The 26,422-nt window shown below is 37.4% G+C and overlaps 1 protein-coding gene across 2 annotated transcripts in view; it reads left to right on the top strand.

The window, feature by feature from the left end:
• Window positions 1–3,737: 3,737 nt before the first annotated feature.
• The window catches only part of LRRK2 (leucine rich repeat kinase 2), a 135,469-nt gene continuing 112,784 nt past the window's right edge, over window positions 3,738–26,422 (top strand). For both annotated transcript variants that reach the window (XM_014566825.2, XM_006193663.3), the window contains exons 1-8: window positions 3,738–4,009; window positions 4,291–4,376; window positions 8,151–8,260; window positions 10,853–10,941; window positions 14,602–14,736; window positions 17,011–17,145; window positions 20,219–20,350; window positions 25,834–25,953. In XM_014566825.2, the coding sequence (XP_014422311.1) occupies window positions 3,853–4,009; window positions 4,291–4,376; window positions 8,151–8,260; window positions 10,853–10,941; window positions 14,602–14,736; window positions 17,011–17,145; window positions 20,219–20,350; window positions 25,834–25,953 (964 nt within the window). In that variant the 5' untranslated portion in view covers window positions 3,738–3,852. The remainder of the gene's footprint in view (window positions 4,010–4,290; window positions 4,377–8,150; window positions 8,261–10,852; window positions 10,942–14,601; window positions 14,737–17,010; window positions 17,146–20,218; window positions 20,351–25,833; window positions 25,954–26,422) is intronic.

Below are 26,422 nucleotides of genomic sequence, written 5' to 3'. Positions count from 1 at the left end.
GTTTTATTCCAGCATGGAATTTACTTTTTAATATGGTGTGAGGTAGGGGTCTGATTTGATGCTTTTTCTATAACCAGTGGTTTCAGATTCATTTATTAAATAGTACATTCTCTTTCCACTGATACACAATGCAACAGCTCTCATATATAAGTTCCCTGTGTATAAGGGTATGTTTCTAGCTTCTTAATTCTCTTTCATTGGATATTTTGCACAGCTGTGCCAATGACTATGCCAATTAGTTCCTATAGCATTGTAATAAGACTCAACATACTGCTTCACACGCTGTACAAGTCATGCCCTGTGTTAGGACACCAGGCTGAAGGGATGGGTAGTTTGAAATCCAAATCCTGCTTTGTACACCCTGTGTCTCTGCTGGAAGGGCTGTGTCTGCCTGGACGGAAGGGAACATTTTTCTAATTCACAGGAAGATGCTGTCAGGCACTTTTTCTTCCTCTGGAAAATTTATAAAGCCTGATGGAGGCCCTCAATCAATGTCTAATTGGCCAATTCTCCTGCTTTGTCCTTCTTCGAAAGTGTCTTGGCTGTTCTAGGTGCTTTACTCTTGTTGAAATCAATCTATCCATCTATCCATCTATTATCTATCTATCTAAAATCTTGCTAGATCTTCATTAGATTTGCATTGTTGTTTACTACTTTGTAAAGAATTAGTGTCTTTTTGATATTTAATCTCCTTATTAATTGATATGGCCTATTCATTTATTTATGCCTTGTTAATAATGCTTTTTAATATAGTTTAATAAATTTTTCATAATGATTTTTAAATACTTAGATCTATTCCCGTTTTCTCTTTCTAGTTGTAGTTATTGTGCACTCACACACACATGAAAATACATTTATAACTGTGTTACTGATATTCAGTTACACAATTTTTGTATAATTATGAATATACTTTTCTTATATTTATTGTCCATTCCCAGTGAATTTCTTATTCAAAACTTTAATCCATTTTTCTTCTGGAGTACCTGTGGAGTGTCCTCTTTCCCCCAGTGATTTGTAGGAACTTTTATTTAATTATTTGTTTGTTTGTTTCTTTTGGGGGGGGAGGTAATTAAGTTTATTTACTTATTTATTTTTAGAGGAGGTGCTGGGGATTGAACCCAGGACTTTGTGCATGCTAAGAATGCCCTCTACCACTTGAGCTATACCCTCCCCCTTGTAGGAAATTTTAAAATATTAAGGCTAATTGTTTTTGTCAGATGAATTGCAAATTTTTTTTTCAGTTTGTCTTTTGCTTTTTAGTTTCATTTATGTTCTTTTCTTTGACTCCAGAAAATGTGAATTTTTATGGAGTTACGTATATCGATCTTCTATAGTCTCTTTCTTAGTTTTTATGTTTCCCCATACCCAGATTAAATAACTATTAATCTATAATTTCTTTTCAGTTATTTTCATGTACCTTTTTAATCCATCTGGAATTTGTTTTGGTAATTGGCTGTAACTGGCAACGTCTGTTTTATTTTTTCTTCCCAGAAAGTTAGTCAAATATTCCAGAACCTTTTTATTCTCCACTAAACACTTAACCATGACTTTATGCTTGGAGCTTTTCTTTTTCAGTCTTATTAACTATCTGAAGTCTTGGGACTTTAGTCAATTGATTAAATATTTTTGAAAGCTAAGAAGATACTTTGCCTTACCATTGCAGTAGTTTGGGAAAAAACTCCCAGCAGAGAATTCATGTCCCCACACAACGTACCCCTAGAATGCTGATATACAGTGGGCAATAAAAAGGCAATAAATGGATGAATGAACTGAATGAATAGAGGAACAGAGGAGACACATTTTTAGATTTATTTTTCTTTGGGAGGGAGTTATGTATATATATACATATATGTATATATTACAAATTAATAATCTGATAAACTGGGTAGGAGAAACTGATGCAGAGCAAAGGGAAAGGTGGCTTGAAAGGGAGCATTCCTAGGATGTTTGAAATATTGACTGGTTAGTCAGATGCTGAAACAAGTTCAATTAGGAGAAGATACACTTCAGGTATGGTAAAAATGACAAGGTTAAAAGATCTTTGTTTTGTTTTGACTGTTTAATATGGGAAATTATATACAGAGAAAAATAGTACAATACATGAACCCATCACTTATTGGTCAAGAGCTATCAGTTCAAATTTAGTATCGGTGGGAGGGTATAGCTCCCTCTTAACTGGTGCCTAGCATGCACCAGGTCCTGGGTTCAATCCCCAATCCTCCGTTAAAAATAAATAGATGAATAAATAAACCTAATTACTGCCCCCTCCCAAAATGAAAAAAAAATCCTTTAAAAAAAAAGTTGGTATTGTTTCCTCTGTACTTCCAAGTATTCCACCACGCCTTTCTCCACCACTGGATTACTTCTGTCATTTCAAATGTGAACATCCGAGCATGTGTCTGTAGAAGAGAAAAAGTCTTTATGACAACAAAACATATTCACGGTATCCAGATTGAATTTGAATTTCCAGTCTTAACTGATTCTACAGTATTAAGGAAGCCTAGCTCATCTTGATTAAAGTGGTCGACTGCAAAGAGCCTTCAATTTGGGGTTAGGAGATCTACCTGCATCTAAGTCCTGACTCTCAACTTCCCATTTGTGTGACTCCAGCAATGCTCTTTTCTTAATTGCTAAATCTCCATTTCCTCATCAGCAAAGGAAGGATAAGTAGCTGTCTGGTCGGTTTCAGAACTGTCATCAGAATTGGGTAACAGAAGTGAAAACAAAGGATCTAAAATTGTGAAGTACTAACTTCCAGTCCTATCTTCTCCTTTGTGAATGACCCCACTCCCTATCCCAGGACGAATCCTCTGAAGGCAATAGATCATCTTTGTCCAGCCTTGTCTCGTTTAGGTTTCTCTTCCTGAAAAACGCATTTTTATGGTACTTTTTTTTTTAAACACTTAAGTAATTTTGAAGGGAACAATGTTTACGTTTGTATTTCTCATCTTTTCTGCTTTCACCTTTTCATTTCATTTACCTTGTGTTTCTCCTTTAGTTTTCATTGAGCTGAGAACCGATTACTTTTCGATGTGCCCTCATTTTCAGGATCACACGGAGTGCAACACAAACTTTCAAAAGTTAATTTTAGTGGCCTTTTTGGCCAACAGAGATTGTATAGATAACTGACAGGGAAAATTTTATTATTTCCTCTCCCACAGATAGCCAGAACAACCACAGAAAAGCATTTCACTGGGTTGCTAAAATCTCTCTCCATCCTTTGTCGGTGATGGGGGGGGAGGGGGTTAGGCATCTCCCTATAGGGGGAACTCTAAAAACAATGTTTTCCTAAAAGGGGCCAGGTGGGCGGCGGCGTCTTTCCCACCTCCCCGCTATCTATTCTTAGATCTGGAGATCGGCGGTGGCTTTTATTTTCCGTCTTCCTCTTTTCCAGACCTGGCGCGGGGCTGCAGGGGCCCAGGCCGGCGAGTCGCGCCGGGCAGCCGGGCTGCGCCCCCGCGGCCGCTGCAGGGCCGGGGGCCCGGGCGCTCGGCGGAGTCCGCTGGGTCAGTTTCTTCCCGCGGCGAGCGGGATCCGGTCCCGGGAGGCCGCGCGGGGGCCACGGCCACGGTCACCACGGCCTGGCGTCCCGGCAGCCCCTCGGCGTTCTGCGCGGCGCCGCATCGTTTTTTTTTTTTTTTTGGCGGGGGAGGTGGGGGGGCTGGGTTGGGGAGGGGGAGGGCCGACGGGAGAGGGCGGGGTCGGGGCGGCGCGGGGCGGGGAGCCGCCGCCTTCCCCCGAGCGCGCGGGCGGGCGTGCGTGCGGACGGGGCGCGCCGGCCGCGGGCGGGGAGCTGCGCTCCCACCCTTCCCGGAGCCGCGGCCTTGGTGCAGGTTTGGAGCAGCGTCTGTCATGGCCAGTGGCAGCTGCCAGGGCTGCGAGGAGGAGGAGGACGAGGAAACTCTGAAGAAGTTGATAGTCAGGCTGAACAATGTCCAGGAAGGAAAACAGATAGAGACGCTGGTCCAAATCCTGGAGGATATGCTGGTGCTCACTTATGCCGACTACGGTAATGGTCTGCAAGGAAACTGTCCCTTTCCCCGCTGCCCATCCTTCTCCCCTTGCCTTTTGTTTTTTTTAAAACAAACTTTCTCCCTCCAAACTTTGTGGCTGCACCAAGCTGGACTCTTTGAGAAGCCACAAACTCTTTACTGCTTAGGGCAGAAAGAAGCTGACAATTTAAGGAAGGTCTTAGTCACTTCTTTTGCTTTCTCCCACCTTTTCAGACTTAAAAAGGGGGTGCCATGAATCGTGACTTTGCTTCTTTTCCCTAACCCCCTTCTTTTCCAGCCTCCAAGTTATTTCAAGACAAAAATGTCCACGTGCCTCTGTTGATCGTCTTGGACTCGTATATGAGAGTCGCTAGCGTGCAGCAGGTAGAGTTGTTTTCATTTCGCCCGTTCCCCTTTGTCTTTGGAAATAGATGTTTTTCTGTCATTATTATATAACCCGAGTTCTGAGGTATTTCTGAGATTTGGCTTGACAAACCGCTGACTCTGATTTTAAGATGGAAGCATTGTCAAATCATTATCAAGTGTTAACTGTGTAAACGGGCCGACTGTGTGCTCCCTAATTGTCTTTAGGAAGTAAGTAACTTATACAGTTGACCGACAGAGTAGGGATGGAGATGGGAGGGGAAGAAGAAGGGGTCGGTTGAGGTTTGGTTCTGTTAGGGGTCAGATGAGTTCATCACTGTTTACATAAAATTATTCCAAGAATCTTCCCAATGTACAGCATGTCCTAGAGATGACATTGTTGTGAGTAGTTTGGGAAAGAGGAATTATGAACGGTAATAGAACTAATCATAATTAAATTAATAAAATGAAGTTACTGGCAAACTCTCATAGGTTCACGTTTTTATTTTTGTTTTATTTATTTGTTTTTTTTAATTGAAGACAAATTTCTTTTTTCTTTTCTTTTTTTTTTTTAATGGAAGCCCTGGGATTTAAACCCAGGACTGAAGATAGATTCGTAACCTTCTTCAGTTGTCGTATGCCTTGTATTATCCGAAGAAAGTGATGTTTAATGATTCCTGTCTAAGTTTAGATTCAGACTTCTCAACTGTTTTCATATTAAATGAATGTAAACGTGGAACTTTTAGAGTCTGCACGATAGGAAACCCAGACATTTGTTAAATATCTTAGATATATTTTAAAAGGAGCCTTAAGATGATAATTAAGGATTTACACTCAAAGCAAAATTACTGTCTGAGGTTAACTTACTTTGTAGATTTTGAGATTTGGAGAACTGAAATTGGTTTTTTCATTTGCATGTTAGGTCCTGGAGGGAAAGAAAATTGAACTTTGAACTTTATCGAAGTGCAGTGTTTCTAAATATCTACTTGAGAGGCTAGACAGCTGTTAAGAATTATCTGATCTCTAAATCTACCTTCTGCTCATCTCTGTGTCCAGCTATGTCTAGTCTGGGTGAACCATATACTTAGCTTCTTTTATATGAAGATTTTTACATCTCAGATAAAGGGATATTTAAATTTTTCTTCAACTGAAATATTTCCCATCTGGCTATGATTTTCAGGCTGTTAGCAAATAGAATCATGAAAAGATGGAGACATGTTAAAGACACTTCTTTTTAGCACTCCATGGCTGAATTTTGCCCATGAAATATGAGTCACTTTTTAGCAGTGGCCTATATTGCTCGCTGTTCCCCACCCACATCACGCCTTCTTATTTGGCCTCTGCTTTGAGTTCAACGGTGCCTTGTCTGGCAGCCTCCGTTCCTTGTGTTCTGTTCTTGGTTGAGTCTTCTCTACCGGATGCAACTCAGAACATTTGGGCCCTGAGTGGGCTTTGATCTGCAGGGTCTAGGGGAGGCAGCACTAGATGTGAGAATCCAGGGGAGCTTGGAACATACCCACCACCTAATTCTTCCTTTTGGACACTGCCCAAGCCTGGACATGTTTGTTTGGAGTAGTTATGACTGTCAGTTAGTATCCTTGCCCAGTGGGTACCAGAGACAAAGTATATAAGAAAATAAAGAATTGTCTTTTGATTTGGTAACTTAATGGGATAGAATTATTAGTTTCAGCACCATTAGCATATTAATCTGCAAAGGGCATTATGTGTCTCATATCATTTGATTCTCGCTGGAATCTCACTGCCCTCTTAGAAATCTCACTGAATATTTTTTTCCTCAGTGTAAATTGCTCAGTAAGATCACGAAGCTAGTGACAGAGTCAAGACTCAGTTCTTCACACACCTTCTAAATCTCTTTCCATCATAGATTAGCTGCTGAATTCACAAGCTTTTTGCACAAGTAAAAAGTGCAATGGTTTGGGACAAATACTGTGGCCATGATCCCCACAATGACGTTACCAGTTTAAATGATCACTGGTCTTATCAAAGGGATGTACAGTGGGGTCTCTCTACTGATGTTTTAATACTACACTCAAAAGAATGAGTTTTTTTTTTTCTTCAGATTTCTTCATATTACTGGTATAATTAGTACAGATATTCTTTAATGCTTTATATGTTGAATCAGTTGGAAGTGCTGAATTAAAAGCTCTTAATGATGAATTTTAGGGGTTATGGTAAATTACACTTCAGAAGTAAACATTAAGGTTTGTTCTCCAAATTCACTTAATGTGGTATTCCAGAGTGAATTTTTATTTTCAATGTCTTTTCATATTTTATTAATTCTCCTTGATAAATGACAGTTTTCAGAGAATTGGTAGGCTAGCTGTGTTACACATTTCTTTTGCTGCCGGTCCTCTGATCATTTCTCTGTGTCTTCAGTCTTATGTTACGTCTCTATCCACAACGTTTCAGCCTTTGAAGTAAGTGAAATATATCCACGTGACTAAAATTTTCCTTAACCCTTAACCTCTTCACCATTGTGCGTTAATTAGATGCTTGAGTTTATGGAATCATTCTAATAAAGTGAAACTACCAGTTGAATTGTATTACAACTGGGCAGAATGGGAACCTTCTCTCTTTGAAAGATAGGCTTTTAATTGAGTACGTTAATGGATCAATTGTTACCTCTGTTTTGCTGCCAGGGATTTTATTTAATCAGTTGCCTCAATCTTTTTGCAAAGCAATTACTGACACTGCTGTTTCACCAACCAAAACGGAACAGGTTTTCTCCTTGGGTAGCCACGCTGGTACCGAGATGCATATAGCAACCTATGTGATTTATGATTTATTTCCCACCAGATACCATTCCAAATGTTATTTAAAAAAAAAAAAAACTTGGGAAAAAGTCTCTATGTATTTTATGACAGCACAAAAATAGCCAGTTTCTATGACAGCTGGATTGTCAAATATCTGTTGAGCTTACGTGGAGGAGGGTGGCCTACTTAAATATAGGCAAAAATAGCTGTCGGAAATTGCTTCCCTTTCAAGGAATTTGAAATTGCATAAGAGGAAGTAGTGACAGAGTGAAGCAATTCATGCTCCATCCAAAAAAGATCTAGGAACAATATTGTAAAGAGATCTTGTGTAATTGCTTTTATTTTATTAAAGACCCCTTGTTTATTCCTGTAACCAAGTAGGAAACTTGTGCCATCGTTCCTTGTTGGAGGTGTAGAAATTTCTCACTTTGCCATTCAACTCTCTGTATCACTCAGCTCCACCCACACATCCAGTCTCATTTAACAGTGGCCCCCTCCCCAGCAGCTTCCTCACCATAGAGCATCTTACTTTTCCTTCTTCACATCAGTTTGAGAAGGTATCACTTCCCTATTTAGAGTGACCAAATGTGTCATTCTTTTGAAGTCTGGCTAACATCCTGCCTTTTCTGTGATGTATTCTTCCCTGAGTAATTCTAGCTGACAGTGAATCTTGCTTTCAGGTTTCATGTTATATGGATATTTATTGCACATCATACGTGGGCACTTTTTCATTCATCTTTGGTCTACATGTGTATGCATTTTCTATTTTCTTTGGTTTTTCTTTTTCTGGGCGTATCAAGTGTACTTCTGTAATATAGTAGAAAGAATTGAAGAGTCCTTAAATTTAAAGAGGAAAATTTATCAGGAAGAGTGAGTTACATTTAATTTCCAATTTGGAATGGAAATTCAATTATTTAAAAATAATGTTGCCACCTACTCTATACAGAATGAAGAGGGTTTTTTTTGACTGAATATATTCCATTAGCATGCTTCTAAAAAATGTTGCATTTCTTGTTTTTAGGTGGGTTGGTCACTTTTATGCAAATTAATAGAAATCTGTCCAAATACAATGCAAAGCTTAATGGGACCCCAGGATATTGGAAACGATTGGGAAGTTCTTGGGGTTCACCAGTAAGTATGACAGATGTGTAAGAACAAACTGCTTTAAATATTTGTCTCTATATATGACGACCCTTCCCTTGATTAAACGTTGTATTTGCGATCCAAGCCAATCTGGTAAAAATCCTTTAAAATACAAATAGTTTTCCTTGAATCAGTGATTTACATTTATAGAAGGCTGTCAGCTCCGAAGTATATTATCTTAATTGAATTAGAAAACTAATATTTGAGGTAAAATGTCAGGTGCTATTATTATTTTAATAAAATAATAATACAGTTATACAATTGGTTAAGTTGTAGATTGTTGATTGCTTATGAATTCAAACCAAGAAGAGATTTTTTTTTTTTTTTGCTTTTTAATAGTAGAACTGATACAAACCACTAGTTCTTTAAAACAAAAATATGGGAACTAAACTGTTAGTTCTGTAAATAGGAACTTAGAAGTTTATGTTTTACTGTCTTTAAAAAGTACATTTATGTGCATTCATGCATATATCTTTAATGAGCTTAAACTACAGCTTTCAAAATGAAGGAAAAAACAGGAAATTATCTTTCAGCACATCTGCAGCCCAATCTTGCTGGCTACTTACTAAGGTATATTATTGCAGTTTGCCACATAATGACTTCTTAAGTGGGACTACTTCTTTAGCCATAATTAGTTGAGCAAAATTTTTCTGAAGAAAAATGTGGTTCCAGGAAAATTCGTTTTGGATAACTTTGTCTCTTGCCATTTAAGAAAAAAAAATCTCCTGTCATCAACTTTACGTGGTCTTCATACCCAATATGACTTCTTTACCACAGAGAAATGAATACATATTGCTTGAGAAAAACATAATTAATGCAAAAATAAATTTTACATCTTTGCATTGTTTATTAGTATCAACTGTGGCTGCAGATTTAGACAAATAAGAGCTGTTTGTCCATAGGTGAGCATATCGGTGGTTATACATTTTTCCATCTTTGGTAAATATGTTTGTCTTCAGTTTCCAACATCTAAAGAGTATGCTTTGAAAAGAGACAATTTACTGTTAATATATGTTCTCGTCTCCAAACTAATCTCTGAAATTCTGTGAGTCAGTAGTAAAGAATACAGCATTAACAAGAAATTAGGCAAAACACACCAGCAGTTAGTAATTGTAATGTTATGTGTCCCTTGGTTTGGATGAGAATTTCCAAGATCCCCAAAGGTGACCAGTCTGTAACTTTAGGGAGTGTTGAAAAACTCATCTAGTCATATTCTAATACAAACCAAATGTTCAGATTAAATTACATAAATGTTTTTTACAGAGAGTCTCATTCACTCATTTGTTTGGTCACTCATTCCTCATTCATCCTCTGTTCATCAGATATTTATTACAACCTCCTTCAGGCCAGAAGTAGTGTGCACAGGATATACACACTGCTCTCTACAGTGGAGTGAGTGCATTAGATCATTCTCAGCAAAAATTTATTGTAAAACTGATCTCCATATATATTCAAGGACTTTCCCCCCATCAAAGGCCTTGTAGTACTAAAGGAGAAATCTCTTGTTTGGTGAAGTCAGGAGTAGTGGCGATGGTGCAGGGAGAGGTAGGGGCAGCTAAGATAGGAGGCGAACTGACAGAGAGTTAAAGGATGGGGTCCATCAGTTCCTCACCTCACCAACTAAATACTTTTCTTTTTTGAGGGGGAGGTAATTAGGTTTATTTATTTATTTAAATGGAAGTACTAGGGATTGAACCCAGGACCTTGTGCATGCTAAGCTTGCGCTCTACCACTGAGTTATACCCTCTGCCCTCATCTCACCAACTAGAAGCCACGTGCCAAGTTTCTTGGATCTAGATGAGGCCATGGATGCTACCAGGCTCTGTCTTCTCCTAACAATGTAAAGCCAAACAGCACTGGGTAGGAATAGGCTAAAGGTTGTATATTTTAGAATTGATAACTCAGGGGCTCCAACTGAATGAATTTGAACTAATTGAATACTATTGAAATACTTGGTTCACTTTTTTTTTTAACATTTTTTTATTGCGTTATAGACATTTTACAATGTTGTGTCAAACTCAAGTGTAGGGCACAATTTTTCAGTTATATGTGAACATACATATATTCACTGTCACATTTTGGTTCACTTTCTATCATGAAATAGAAATTTCTTTTTCAAAAATAGTAAAAATCAGTCACTTACATATTCAAATGGTTCGTTATTTATATATACAGATGAACATTTTAATTACACCTCTCTTGTTTTATTACATCAACATGTGTAACATACAATTCCCAAGTTTATATCACATGTAAAATGGGCTTGATCTCTTCGTACATATAGCTCTTGATATTATTTTGAATATAGAATTGGGTGTAAAAGTTAATAATTGAATATGAATATTTAGAGGAGAAAGTTACAGCTTTTCTTCTGAGACTCATAATAATTCTCTGTTAATTATCATAAGCCTGGCTCAGGTTTACAGGAAGGAAAAAAATATGCTAGCTTCAGTACAGGGAATGAAGTACAATGAGATGAATAAAAACAGAGGTGAGTGAAAAGCAGTATCTAAAAAAGCAAACATCTAGGTATGATATTTCATCCTAATCACCTCATCTTGATTTTTGTTTTTATGACAGACTGATTCTTAAAATGCTAACAGTTCATAATGCCAGTGTCACCCTGTCAACGGTTGGATTGAAGACCTTAGATCTCCTTCTAACATCAGGTAATATATACACACATATATTTTTAATGTTGACTCAAAATAATATTTTAAACCATTTAATAAGTATGTTGTAATGTCTTTTAAGGTATAGTAGTATACCATAATATCAATGATTTCCAAAATTCCGCACGTTTCCATTTTTTATTTTCTCTCCTTATCTCTTTTCTCTACACTTTTTAGCTCAAAAATCCCACCAAACATCTTGGCCTTAAACATCACCTAATATATTACTCCCAAATCTGATCTGTCCCCAGCTTTGCTCCCCAAATCTGGTCCCACATCTCCCATTCCCATTAGTCTGTTGGCCGTATGTGTTCTTGTTATTACTGTATTATTCGCCATTATATCTCTGACATGTTTAGAATATGTTTCAGAGTATGACATAAGAGTAATATTTTAAAAATACATAGCATTACTTGAGTGCTTGCTAGGTGCTAGGCTTCACATGTAAAATACGTCACATGCGTTTGAAAGCTTAATGCTCCAAACATCCCTTGAGTTCTGTATTTTATCTCAGTCTTCTAGATGAGGGATACTGAGACACAGATTACTCAGAGAACCAGGGTCTGATTTCACATGTCAGGTTCTTTCCCCGAATAAACGTCTGCCTGGCAGATAACGAACCTGAAAACAAAGCATGTTACTCTGGTGCCGTAGTTGTGATCACCGCTGTGAGAGACGCTGGCTGTGATGTGAGGTTCTGAGAAGAAAGGCTGCTCACAGGGAAGCTAATGATGAAAGGTAGGGAGGGTCTCCTTCAGAGTGTGAAGGGTGCTCTCGGTCAAGAGAACAGCACAGGCAGAGTTGCAGAGGCCTTGGAGGACGGCACGAGAGGGGCTGGATGTGTAGGGGAAGATTTTAACTGCGCTCATTGGCCCTGCCAAGTGATGAAGACCCAGTAGGGGAAAGAGAAAGGAAGGAAGAGGGTGAAGATCAGAGGAGGAAGGAAGAGGGATTGGAAAGGTCAGAGGTACCCGCCACTTCACCAGAGCCTTTTATTGAAATCTGTAATGGGACTCACTGAGCAACCTTAACCATGATTTATTTTAAACTCATCCTTGGGAGCCATTCGTGGGGGAGGTGTGTGGGGTGGGATGGGATTTATCCTCCATTTGGACAGTGGACAGGAAGCTGAGGGTTTACGAGCTTGAAAAATCTCCCAACACAGGAGTCTATTGAGGTTAGCAGCATGCAGGCCATCAGAAAATTTGACACGTGTCTTGAAAAGACCAGTTAACACCTTCCATGTGACATTCAGAATTTTGAGCTTTTAGGAACGTTGGCAATGTGTTTTAAAGTTCATTTCAGATACTTCTTAGAGGCTAATGGATGAGTCATTTCTGTTGTTTGGCTTTCTCATGAGCTGATGTAATAGTGGGCGCTTTCTGATGTGCTGTGACTGCCAGAGGACTCTCTAAACAGATGCGGCAAAGTGTCCGTGGCGTGGAAATGCACAGTCCAGCACCACTGTCCATTTGCAATAAAGGAAATGTTGTATATGTTCAGAATCACGGCCAGTAGCCACATGCAAGTATTGAACATTTGAAATGTGAGAAACCGAATATTTTTACTTACTTTAGATTAATTTAAAATTCAGTTTTAAGTTGCCGCATGCAATGAGTGGCTAAAGAATTGATCAGCACAGGCAAAGAGATAAAAAGCATTTAATGATTTCAACTGAGTGAGACAACTACTATAACAGAGATATGAAGGAAACCATCACAGGGACACAGAAGACGGCAGCTAAGCTCATTTGTAGGGGTTAAGAGCATGAATGTGACCTGCTTAAATTTTAATCCATCTCTGTCTTTTATTTATTCTACTTTGGGCGAAGTCGCCGGGCCACTTAACATTTCAGTGCCTCAGTTTTCTTATCTTTGAAATGAGGATTGCACCTACTTCATGGTGCTGTGACGGGTTCACACGTGATGGAGTGAACCACTTCAATGTGCGTCTGACCCGTTATATGGCTATATAAATGTTTGCTACCACTCCTATTCCTTTATTCTGAAGTTTAAAAAAATTTAATTAATTTTTTTGGGGGTAATTAGGTTTATTTATCTATTTATTTAAAGGAGGTACTGGGGATTGAACCCAGGACCTCATGCATGCTAGGCATGTGCTCTATCACTGAGCTGTACCCTCCACCCTCCTATTCCTGGACTACAGTTTTTATTGACAGAATGGTTGCTGTTTGTGTTACTTCCTGACCGAAGATAGGAGTATATTTGCTGTAGAGAAGGCCAAGGGCACCCCACACAGCTAGTGCAGTGCAAAGGGATGCTGAAGGGAGTGTTTTGTGATGAGCAGGGAGTTTAGCTTGTTTGGAGCCAGCAATGCGTGGAGGGATGTGAGTCTGCTCAGACCCGTGCAGCCTGTGAAGAGTCTTGTTCTTCAGACTGAGGAGTGTGGGAAGGCCTCAGAAGATTTCAGCAAGGAATTTCCAGGATCACATTTGTGTTTCAGAAATACTTCTGGATTCCAATGAGTTAGGTAGGGATGTGGGCCAAGCAGAGCAATTAAGCAATTGCGTTTGCATTCCAGATGAGAGATGATGGTCCCAGAACACAATAGAGAAGGAGGGGCCTAGTTCAAAAGGAATTTTTGAGATATTTAGAAGGTAGACTTGAAAGACTTGGTAATGAGTTGATTCTTTGGTTGGGCAGAGAATGAGATGAGAGAGGGAGGTTGGAAGAAGTGTTACCCCAAAAAGGGAAGGGAAAAGACCCCCGTTCTTGTCTTACCTGAAAGATGAGAATTCAGGTGGGAGATGGAGGAGTATTGTGAATGATTTTAAAGGATTTATTAGCAAAGGGACAGTACACCTCCAAGAACGGGAGGCTGACTGATCCAAGGCCGGACAGCAATGGTCTTTGTTTGACCGTTTCTCTTAGACCCTCGCTTAGAGGTGGTCTTTTGGTTCATTGACAGCTCCTGCCCCTGGAATGCTTAGTCAGGTTTGTCCCCTTTGCGCATGTCCTTCCCCATGATGCACACAGGATAACTCATAGGGGGGCCTAAACCGCAGTGCTAATTATATTGCAGTGAGCACTGGGTCACGTCCCATTAGGTCCTTCTCTACCCTACGGTTGCGGCTTCAGGTTCTAACAGGTTTCTTGCTGGTGCTCAATTAGAAGTAAAATCCATTAATGCTGGAGGTGAGCATCCTGCCATCTTCTGGACCATCTCCCTCTCCCCCACCTATCTGCCTGGTGCCCCCACTTACCTAACAGAAGTATGATGGCTCTGTAGTTTCTTGGGTAACTATTGGACGGTGGTATCATTAATGAAGATAGGGAGCAGAATAAGCTAGGTCTGGGGTGGCTGAGGAATATGCACGGCGCTATCTAAGAGGCAGATAGAAATGTTAAGGAGTTTGGGGCAGGAGGTCTTGGTTAAGGGTATTGATTAAGAATCATAAAATTATAGTAAAGCGTACTGAGAATTTATCTCATTTAGGAAGGTCGTAGCCCTTGATAGGTCAAACATCTGAGGCAATTAAGTGGTTTATCAAAAAGTCCGTAGATCATTCAGAGTCTTCATGTTAAAATTAACACATGAAATTTTTTTTTTTTAGTTGAAATATCAGTTTACAATGTGTTAACACATTAAATGTTAAAGCAGCTATTTACTTGGGGCATATTGTTCTCTTCAAAATAGGTAAAATCACTTTGCTGATATTGGAGGAAGAACATGATATTTTCTTGTTAATTTTTGATGCCATGCGCACATTTTCAGCCAATGATGAAATCCAGAAACTTGGATGCAAAGCTTTACATGTGCTGTTTGAAAAAGGTACTTAAAAATGTTGAATTCTTTATTCTGATATTTATATAAGAAAAAAGGGTTTAAAATGGGAAAAGTAGGATATAATTATGATAATAAGAAAATGTCTAAAATTGTACTATTTATTAAAAGGTGGGAGTTGCCAGTCAAGGATAAGTAATGGGGTTAATTCAGAAACATTGCTTGTTTTTGTGGAAGGAATTGCATTCATGGACTACAAATGCATTGCATTGGACTTTCTTCCATTGCTTAACAAGGCATAGGTTCACTTTGCAAACCAGATGTGTGGGTGTTAAGAAAGAAAAAATAAAACTGAAGCCAAGCGTAGGTTAGATTTGTGTTTATGACGTTGAGTCATCACCAGAGATTTTAGAAATTCTTAAAGGCTCTGTATAAAGAACCAGGAGGTTTACAAAGTGTCCCTTAGGAGAAAGACTAATATGTATTTTATCATATGGCCCCGAGACTGATGACAGAGATTACCATGTAATTTTATAGTTGTTGGAACCTTTAGTCCTTCTACTTACTTGATGAGGAAATGAATCAGCGAGGTGAAATAAGCAACCTGCCTGAGGGCATACAGCCAGTTACCCCTATTACAGCTCAATTTACCACGTTTCTTGAGAGCACCTTTTGGATCATGGTGAGAGCCCGCAGTGCCTGCAGTTAATACTGTTGAATTCCCTGTCTCATTCCAGAAGGACTTCAAATAGCTTAGGAGTATTTATGATACATTAGAGGCAAAAACTGAATGAGGAAGTGGGTGAAGGGGAAATGATACGAAGCTAGGTTAAATTTACTGCTTACTCCTATGTATTTGCAAAAGAATGGACCAGAAATTTGGTTCTTTGCTTCTTATAAGACAAAGAAAAGGGGGTAAATGTCATTGGTTACAAAGTTTCTTGAGATAAAAGTAAACCCATTTATCAGAAGAAGCAATCGGTCTCTCGGGAGACCTGGGAAAAATCGTCCCTGAGTTTCCTTCCATGGGATGATAAAATACACACATTTTGCAAGGAATACAAAGTGTATTTCAGTGAAAGAGACACTATTAAGAGTCAGAACAGCATGAGCCTGGGCCTCTGCTCTCTCGTGGTCGGGGTTGGTGGAGGAACTGTGTGTGTCCTTCAGGCAGTCTTTTATAAATGTAATATCTTGCAACTAAGCTTTTGATAAGAATTGGGCAGAATAGAGTTTGAGGAATTATTGTCTCGAGGGCCTTTAGTCGTCTGTGCTGCAGTTTATGGGCACATTCTTATTCATGAAAGATGAGTTAATTACATCATTCTCTCACCAGCATCGTGGAACCCACCTAGGACACAGGCAGAAGCACCAGGGAATGTTAAAAAGATGTTACTCAGTAGAAAGATCATCAGGACTAACAGTATTACGATTGTAAATGTAGAGTAGAAACGTTTCTGAAGCTTTCAGGAATATCAGGTTCCCTGGGACACAGTGGTAGCTGTAAAGTTAGTTTTCAAAATTTGATAGAATGTTGTGGAAACTGTTTCAGAAAGTGAGAAAGTGTGATGATATTCCCCATATACTAGAAGGATCAGTTTCACATTATATTATATGGGCCATTGGTATCAAGTTGAAAAATAAAAAGTAATGTTGAGCCTGAAGAGTGCTGCATTTTCTGACATTTATGTCACTGTCATTCTCAGGCTCGGTAAAGCAGATTTTTACACATGTTGTTGAAGTTCCCACCCAATAAAATATCTCCAAGTGAAACTCATTGGCTTGATCAGAAGACTTTAATTGTGGAAATTAATAATGACAAGTTTTGATCTCTGATGAAATCAAGACCATTAAGAGAGAGTGTTTCAAAATCTAATTACTTGTCATTTGCTAACGTTCATCCCTCTTGAACGGATGCTTTTAGCTGAGCTCCCCTTCAACGCTGTACCGTAAACCACTCCTTTTTAAGTACTGTGATATGTACACTTCCGTCTGCCATCTTGATTAGTCATTGATTCGTTTTCTCTGGAATCTTTCAAATGAAATTATAAATAATTTTGTTTTTCTGAGAACTGTTTGGTCACTATACTTCAAAACATGGAATAACTAATGTAGATCAAGACAAAATTATTTTAAGCTCAATAGCCTTTTTTTTTTCCACTATACAATTCTTAGGAAGGGCTTTTTGCTAAAATATAATTTTTAATTTACATCTTCGTTTCTACGGTGTCTTAGACAACTGTCATAAATGCTGTATTTTTGAGCAATAAAACATTTGTGGCAAGTTAAAGCTTTTTCAGTATTGTGTCTTTTGCTTTTTAGTTTCAGAGGAGCAACTGACTGAATTTGTCGAAAATAAAGATTATATGATACTGCTAAGTGCGTTAAACAGTTTTAAGGATGAAGAGGAAATTGTGCTGCATGTATTGCACTGTTTACATTCCCTAGCGATTCCTTGTAAGTAGCCTGTATACATAATTTCTTTCTTGAATCTGAAAAATTACAATAGATCTTCTTTCTGAGTGTGTTTCAGAAATATTTTTATGATTTAGAACCTTGTAGGTACTCAGCGCATTCACTTACTTATTCATTTAATTAATTTTAATGTGTTGAGGCGATGCTGCTGCTGGCTCTGGCCTTGTTGCTGGAGAAACAGTAGCAGAAAACACAAAGGTGTTTCTTGCCTTTTCAGACCCCACAATAGCACACCAGATACAGATAAGCATGGAGGTGATGACGGAGTAACGTAAGGCAAGCGTTGGCACAAGTATCTCGCGTTGTGAGGACATACAGAGAGTGAGGCAAGATCTCTCAGCAGAGTTTTGAATGATGGCGGTGTGAGGTTAGGTAGACAGACAAAGTGTCCCAGGCAGTGCGCATCGTAAGCATAAAGATCCTGGAGCAGAAGAGAGCATAGTACATTCTGGAAGCTAAAAGTAGCTCAGCAGGCTGTGCATTTATAAGTACATGCGTGTGTGTAATGCCCACGCACAGCCCTGAGCATCCCCATGTGGGCCATTTAATAGCAGTGGGGAAAGGGCTTGGTAAGAGTCAGTGGATGAGGCTGGAGGCATAACCAGATCGTAAAGGGCCTGAAAAGCCTCAGGAAGTAGTTTGAACTTGATTGCGATTCTTGTTTAGCATATTGATTTCTCACTTTTTTGTTTGTTTGTGGGTTTTTTTGGGGGTGGGGGGTGGGGATTAGGTTTATTTATTTATTTATGTTTTTTAATGGAGGTACTGAGGATTGAACCCAGGACCTCCAGCATGCTAGGAGGCCCTCTACCACTGAGCTGTACCCTCCCCCCTGTTGTTTAGCATTTTGGTGATGTTTTGAAATCTAGCCACTTTTACAGCAAAAAAGAAAGTACAAATAAGAAGAAATTAATTAGCTGTGTATGCTACCAATGATTGCTAATGGACTAAAATAATGCTTCAGATTTCTATTACTTTTGTAAACGCACATAAACATTTTGTATTTCATGTGTTACCTGTTTGAGCGCGTATAGGATACACACATGCATTTATCTGGTAATGTTTTCATCTTCACACACGTGACATTGTGAGGATTAAATGGACTAAATAATGTGAAAAATGTAGAATAGTACCTGGTAATATACTGTGGTAAGTGTTGTAAAAACATGGACAGTATTACTACATAATCTGTATTTCATATGTGTGTAGTATATTACATATAATATGTATATATGATTTCAGACATGGAAATCTGCAAATGTGAGACTTCAGTAAAGACCCAATCCCCTAGTGAAAGATTGCCCTTTTTTTGGTGACGGTTGTAAAATCCACCTTTTTATCCATGGAAAATTAAGCACTTAAAAGTAGATGGGGCAGAACAGTAATAGAGAATGAACGGGGGGAAAAGGTCTAGCTCCGGCGGTAGAGTGCAAGCTCAGCGCGCAAGAGGTCCTGAGTTCAGTCCCCGGTACCTCCTCCAAGCGGAAATCGATGAACAAACCTACTTACCTCCCCCTCAGAAGACAAACAATACAAGCAGTAGAGAATGGACATTTAAACTTCTCTGAGTCATCTACTGCCAGGAAACCGAATATATTTTTCATTTTACTTTTCCTTTGCTGGATTTATACATTTATTTATTTATTTGGGGCTATTTTGGAATTCATTCTTTTCCACCCACATCTGACATAACTCCAGTGTAAAATGTGCTGATTCATAATGCAAAGGTTAAAGAAAGCAGTAACTAAAAATAAAAAAAAAGCAAGTGTTTTAAAGTTTGCCTTTGGGTCTAGAGCAAAATCATACCTGCGACTCTGAGTAGAAGCAAGTCATTGTTTTAAGAGGCCATTTCCTTTCATTACAACGTGTCTTTCCATATTTAGTGTTTCTTAAAACATAACATAAACATTAAAAATATATTGTTTGGAAAACGGTGAGTTTGGCTGTGCCAAAAAAAGAAAGGAAAATGCTTTGCAAATACTATTTTTTTGGGGTCTGTTTTAAGAGTAGTCAACATTTCATTCAGATATAAATTAGTTTTCTCCACATAGGTTCACACACTTCGTCTCTCTATTGATTTAACTGCCTTTCCCAGTGGATTCTTTCCTTCCTTTGTGTTTCACCTGTTTGTCCCTTAGCCATTATATTAATATTATGCCCCCTCTCCCCTTCGTCTCTTCTCTTCCCTTCTGTCTCAGAGCCTTAGGGAAGCTTGGTTTTGCTGCCTGTACGCCGGCGGCTCTTCTCCTGCCCTCTTGAAATGAGCAGGAAATAGATCATAGCTGAGTCTAGCTGGTCTACTATGTGATATAATCTTGATTTGCTTTCTGTTGGTTTGAGGAGAAGGAACAATGAAAAGCCATTATCTAATGAAAAGTAAAAAGAAGACGCGAGTGAACTTACCTACCCAACAGAAGTAGACTCACAGACATAGTAAACAAACTTATGGTTACTGGGGGGAGAGGGGGTGGGAAGGAATAAACTGGGGGTTTGAGATTTGCGAATATTAACTACTATATATAAAATAGATAAACAAATTTATTTTGTGTAGCACAGGGAACTATATTTAATATCTTGTAGTAACCTACAATAAAAAAGAATATGAAAATGAATATATGTATCTATGCTGTACACTAGAAATTGACACATTATAACTGACTATACTTCAATAAAAAAATTTACAAAAAAGCCATCATCTAATGGAATGATGCCTCATTAGGAAACAAGCCCCAAATTCATTTATTTGAAAACTTATGGCCAAGACGTCGCATATTTTGACTTAAAAAGCACTCTCAGTTTTCCCTTTACTTTAAGTTTTAAAGCCAAGAAACAGGAATAGAGCAACTTTCCCTTAATGTTTGAGTCCTAAATCCAATTATATTAGCACTCAACAACATAGTATTTTTTATAGCTATTTGACAGTACATGATATTTAAATTTGGAAATGTAACCATTATATTGCCACACATTTAAAATCTATATAAGGCATCTTTGTATGCATATTTCAAAGGGGAGATTACTACCTTATTGATAATTATTATTTCTTTAAATTTAGGCAATAATGTTGAAGTCCTCATGAGTGGCAATGTCAGATGTTATAATATTGTGGTAGAAGCCATGAAAGCATTCCCTATCAATGAAAAAATTCAAGAAGTGAGTTGCTGCTTGCTGCATAGGCTTACATTAGGTAAGTTACAACTCTTGGTTAATTTAGTACCACAGTTTATATGATGTAAGCATATATAGCATATGTATGTTGTATGTTGATGGGTAAGTAGCATTTTGACATGCATTGGATGGAAATAGTATAAAGTAGCAAACTGTTCTGCCGTGCTTGGGTGAAATTTTAAAAGGAGTGTCAAAAATAAACGTGTGCAATATAGGAGAAGTCTTATTGTTAGTGCTGTAGTTAACGTATTATTATGTAAATGGTTGATACGTGCAAAAGAATAAGCGTAACGTATAGAAAATGTAAAGCACAGTGCAAAAGAACTCCCCACACAACTTGAGTGTTAGTACATTACCAATGCTGATAAAGCTCCTCTGGGCTCCACCCTTCTTCCGCTTTCTCCAGAGGTTAACACTCTCTAGAGTTTTGGGTTAATAAATCTTTTGCTTTCTAGATTAAGTTTTACTGCATTCACATATCTCCCTAAACAAAATTGCTAATGTTTGCTCACTTTTGCTTAATAAAGATGGCATTATGCTGAATATTGTCTTCTGCAGTTTTCAAAAAAAAACCTAACATTATGTTTATAGGACTTGTGAATAATTTTGCATGTAATTGTATGTGGTATTCTATTATATGGATAAACCGCAATTTATGTATCCATTCTCCTATCCATGGACATTTGGTTTATTTCTTGTTTTATGCTACTATCTTCTGTGTTGCTATGAAAATGTAAATGGAGGTGAGTATCTTTTCAAATATTTCTCTGCTATTGGTGCTTCCTTCTTTGTGAAATACCTGATTTGCCTTTTTCTATTTTTCCATAGTAGAGTCTGTCTTTTTAAAAATTCATAGTTCGGGCTGATAATGTTTTACCCGTTGGTTATATGTATTGAAAATATCTTCTCTTGATTGGTGAGCTTTTTATCATCTTTATGGTGGCTTTTGTAATATAGTTTAATTTAATAATCAGTTGCTTTGTGACTTACCCTTTTTATGTATTTTAAGAAATTCTTCCTTTGCCTAAGATAACAGATGTATTCCACATTTTATCCCCAGTCTTTCTTATTTAAGCATTAAAGTGTTCAAATCTGTCTGGAATTTTTTTTTTTAACCGTAAGAATTCAATCCCTCCCTTTTTTATAATATGGGGAGTATAATTTATTATATGGTTCATCCATTTCCCAGTGGTATCATACATTGAGTATATATGTATATAACGTATATATGTATTATTTATAGGTCTATAATATATAATATATAATATATATTTCTGTTTTTGCTGTTGTGTTGTGTTGGTTAATTTGATTATCTGGATCCATATCAAGCTGTTTAAATTATTACAGCTCTACAAGTCCTGATACCGGAAAAGCTAGTAGGTCAAGTCTTCATACCTTCTTCTTTCTTGGGTACAGCTTGGCCTTTTTCTTGGGCCTTTACTGTTCCATATAATTTTAGAATTAACTTGTCCAGTGCCTTGGAAAACTCCATTTGAGTTTTGATTGGGACCGTACAGAATACATGGATCAATTTAAGAAGAACTGACACTTTTACATCACAATTTTTCTGTACAAGTCTTGTACATCTTGTTATTTCTGGATACCTTATTTTTGTTACTGTAAATGGTATCTCTTTTAAAATTGTATTTTTAAGCTGTGTATGTATAAAGAAATGCAAATGATTTTTTGCATATTGATCTTACCTAAATTCTTACTAATTCTAAAAATTTGCTTATAAATGCTCTTAGGTTTTCTGTGTAGTAATTAATTTAATTTGATTTCCCTGTCTTCTTGCATAGCCCACAATTACTAGTACAGTGTTGAATAGAACGAGTGACAGTAGCCATCCTTGTCGTTTTCTTGAATTTAAAGGGAATGTTTTAATATGCTCCCATGCAGAAGAGTGCGTATTATAAGGTTTTTTGTTGCTGTTGTTGTTAATCTTGTTTGTTTTTTGACAAATAGCTTTCATCAAGTTAACAAGTTTCCTTCTGTTTCTTGTTTGCTTGTATTTTTATATGTGGACTTTTTATAAACATAATTATGAGTATTGAATTTTATCAAATACTAAAAGAGATTAAGATCATTTGTTTTCCTTTTATCTTGAGAATATGGAGAATTAGAATTACATATACAAGTTTTCTTTTTTTTCAGAAATGTTTATTTACAGAATTTTTTGGGGGGGAGTAATTAGATTAATTTATTTATTATTTTTAGAGGCGGTATTAGGGATTGAACCTAGGACCTTCTTGTGCATGCTAAGCATGTGCTCTGCCACTTGAGCTATGCCCTCCCCCCAGGTGTTCTAATAGTAAGACACTTTGTACTTCTGTAATAAATTCAACTTGGTCGTTTATTAGATTTTTTTTTTATCCGTTTGTAAAAAAAATCTCTTTATTTTCAAATCTGCCGCATAACTTTTGACTGCTTATTCACTCTTTTACCCCCTTTCTCTTTGCTTTTTTTCTAATTATCATTTCTTTAATCATCAGTACATAGCTATCTTGTGTTCTGTATCTGACAATTCCAATATTTTTGAGATTTTAAACTGACTGCTCGTATGCTGACTGCTTGTCTGTCTGGAGTCTTGTTTTCCTGTATGCTTGTGAGTTTCTCTTTGGTGGAATTTAATCTCTTGAGAATCCTGAGGACCTAAACGTTTCTTCCAGAGATGTTTGCCAGGAGCCAAGGTGCAAGACTGACCTGGGAGCACTTTGGAATCTTTTTAAGGTCCCAGCTTAAAGTTGGAGACTGATTGATCGACCCTACTTTGGGGCGAGTTCAAGGCTAGTCTGTTGATCGCAGTGACCATACTTTCCCACAAGGCTACTCTGGTTTGTCCATTTGCTTTCAGCTCACAGCTCTTGTTACAGCTCCTTCTTGAGCCTTCCCCTACCCCCTCGGTACACACCTGAGAGATTTCCTTGATGTTTTTGTGAGCAGAACCAAGCGTTAAAAAGTAAATGGTTGGTGAATAATAAGGTAGGATCCTTAACTGTCGGAAATTGTTTCTGACAACATTTTCTGAAAAGGATCACCAGAAATGTTTTGTGCAAAATCAGGATTATTATAATAGACATTCAACTTTTCATCACTACCACCTTGGGAAAAAACATCGTAATTCATTTGAAAAAACTCATTTTTAAGATTTTATTGTACTAAATTATAGTTTCACTTCTAGAAATATGACTATATTTCCTGTATAATTCAGAATTTGTATAATTCTGCCGTTGATCTTTAGCATTAGGAATGTCCCTAGGTAGTTTTGGTTAAAATGAAGTTTTTTGTAAATTGAATTGTAATTTGCATGCACAATTTCAGTTTATTTCTTTCCACGGTAAACATTTATTGAATGCTTAGCATATGACCAAAACTATGGAGAGATGAAAATAATGTCTTAACATTTGTACATTTCTTTCATAGTTTCTAAAGTAGTTTCATAAGTTTCATATATATATATAATTTATTTCTTTTGATCCTTGAAACAATCCTGGGAGATGTGATATTGTTATTAAGTCAGTATTTGCAGATGAGGACCTGTTACAGCAGGTCTGTGTATGTTACCCAAGATCATGTTGTCAGGGAGGAGTGAAAACAGGCTGAGAATCCAGATTTCTGCATCCCTGAACAAAACAAAGCATTTCTTTTAAAATGTTGTAGCCATTTACTAGTTTATTTCTTTTCCTCATAGTTTCATGAAGAAGGACAAAGTTGTGCAAGCTAGCTAATATCTGAGAATGTTTTAACATAATTCCAAAGGTGATTTCCTAAATCTGGCTAATAATGTAGCACACTGATAAGCGGTTCTCTGTTTCATGTTCTGCAGCTTACCGCTCTCAAGTCATAACTTGCATAACTTATATTCAGGCTGTGAGTTTACCTTAATCCCTTAAATGAGTCAAAGGCAGAAGTGGTTTTTAACTCATGATTAGGAAATGGTACTTGACTATCAAATTAGGTCTATAATAGCACTTTAAGAATGATTGATATTATACTGCTGAAATTAAATAAACCATATTAAACAGTCATATTTTTTATAAGTTTGATATTGTTCTGTAACTTTTTTTTGAAAATAAAAGCCATCAAATTGATCTTTAGGTAAGGATTTTTTTTTTTTTTTTTTTAGTGACTAGAGAATTTATTGTCCCCATTATTGTTTCAAAGAAACTGGATAAAACTTTTAACTTCCTCCTCATAATTAAAATGAAAACCCAAAGTCAATAAATACGTATTTAGCATTTTGTCAAATTATATAATATAATTATGAGGTTAATACATTTAAAGGCCTTCTACAGTTGACCATGTATTTTCACCTATATTGTCTGAATATAAGATAAGGCCAGGTCTTATTGGTTTTGCCTGGAGTCACCCAGTTGGTCAGTGGTAGAGCAGCTGTTGGCAGTGCAATGGGCATAATAGTAAGGAAAAGAGGGTGAGACAGCCTACGTTTAGATAAGCTGGTAAAAGAGGAAAAGAACTTTTTTTGAAATGCCTCTCAGTGTTAGAGACCACTAAGGGCTGGGGAGTAAAATGTCTGCTTAATGAGTGAGTGTCGGGGGAGGCGCGAACATAGGGAGGCATTGATAACCAAGAGCTGTGCCTCATTGAACTGTCTTGATTTTGAAGCCATTGACTAATAATTAGGGTTTTCATGGTCTAGGATCTTTTTCAGTTCTGGCTGTGTGTCTCAGGGATCATTGAACTACATGTACAGGAGTTCCATTCTTACTCCTGGAAGGAAGCTTGGTGACTATTAGTTACGGAGAACTGAGTGGAAGGAGACACATATTTGTGAACTATCATTTACAAATCCTTTCCTTGGAAGGATTTAGGCTTTTGTATAATGATCAGAAGAACAAGTGTAAAAATGTGTGGGACTTCTTCCTGCGTTGGGTTACAGGTAGTGGCATAGTCTCTTATTTTTATTTTAAGATTATCATAGACAAAATCAAGTGCCAGTGAGTTTTCTGAACAATATTCTTTACGTGAAAGAAGAATGTTTCAGCAAAAGCATTTAATGAAGAGAGAGCTTCATTAAAGGGAGAGCTCTCCCCCCATCTTTTAGAAGGCAGGAAATTTAAGGTGTTACAGATACTAAATATTGTAATGCCATACGTAATAGACACTTTGTTTTGTATGATGACTACATGAGAGGGAATCAGAGAACACAAAGTTAATACCACCCAAGCATATATATATATATATATTTTTTTTTTTTTTTGAGCCTGGTCAGTTCCACTGTCTAAGCAAGATAATTGAATGACTGCATGAAATAAATTTTCAATACTTTATACAATCCTATTGAGCTATTTTACTTAAAGTAAATATGTTTTAATACCATTAAGAATAGTCATCACTGCTCAAATTCATTGACTTAAATGTTTTACATATATATCTATATATATATATAGAGAGAGAGAGACTTAAATAAACTGTTATGTAACTAAAGGTAATTTAAGTTCCATGGATGAGAATTCCGCTAATATCTCACTTAACTTTCAGGTAATTTTTTTAATATCTTGGTGTTAAACGAGGTGCATGAGTTCGTGGTAAAAGCCGTGCAGCGATATTCAAAGAACGCAGACTTACAGATCGCGGCACTCAGCTGTTTGGCGCTCCTCAGTAAGTAGCTTTACTAAAAAGGAAATTCTTACAGATGCGTTTGATCTTGAATGTTAACTTTATAACCAGGTAACATTATAACAAGTCATTTGTAGAGAAGGAAGCCTTAAATGCCTTCTCTGTCCTAATGTAACTCATTTCCCAATAGAGGATACTTTCAAGGGAAATAACAGTTGTAGTAAGTACACCCTTCTCAGTTCAGACGTCAATAAATGCATCCTTGATTTAGCTTTATTATTGGGCAGTCAATCTTCATAATTAATCTTCCTCTCATCTATTAGTTTTGTTTGATACCCTCTTCCTCATTTGATAATTTATCTAGAGGGGAGAGCTGTATTATGAAGTGTGAAATATATTAACAAAGTCATTTAACTAGCCAAGCCCACTACCAAAGAATATAGCACTCTGTTGAGAATGTTTCAAAACATGGACTTACAGTTAGCCGTTCAAACTGTAAGAAAATCATATG

The sequence above is a fragment of the Camelus ferus genome, chromosome 12 (assembly GCF_009834535.1).
Source record: "Camelus ferus isolate YT-003-E chromosome 12, BCGSAC_Cfer_1.0, whole genome shotgun sequence".
Classification (NCBI taxonomy): Eukaryota; Metazoa; Chordata; class Mammalia; order Artiodactyla; family Camelidae; genus Camelus; species Camelus ferus.
Note: the sequence above shows the minus strand (reverse complement) of the source record. Positions and strands in the feature narration are given on the sequence as shown.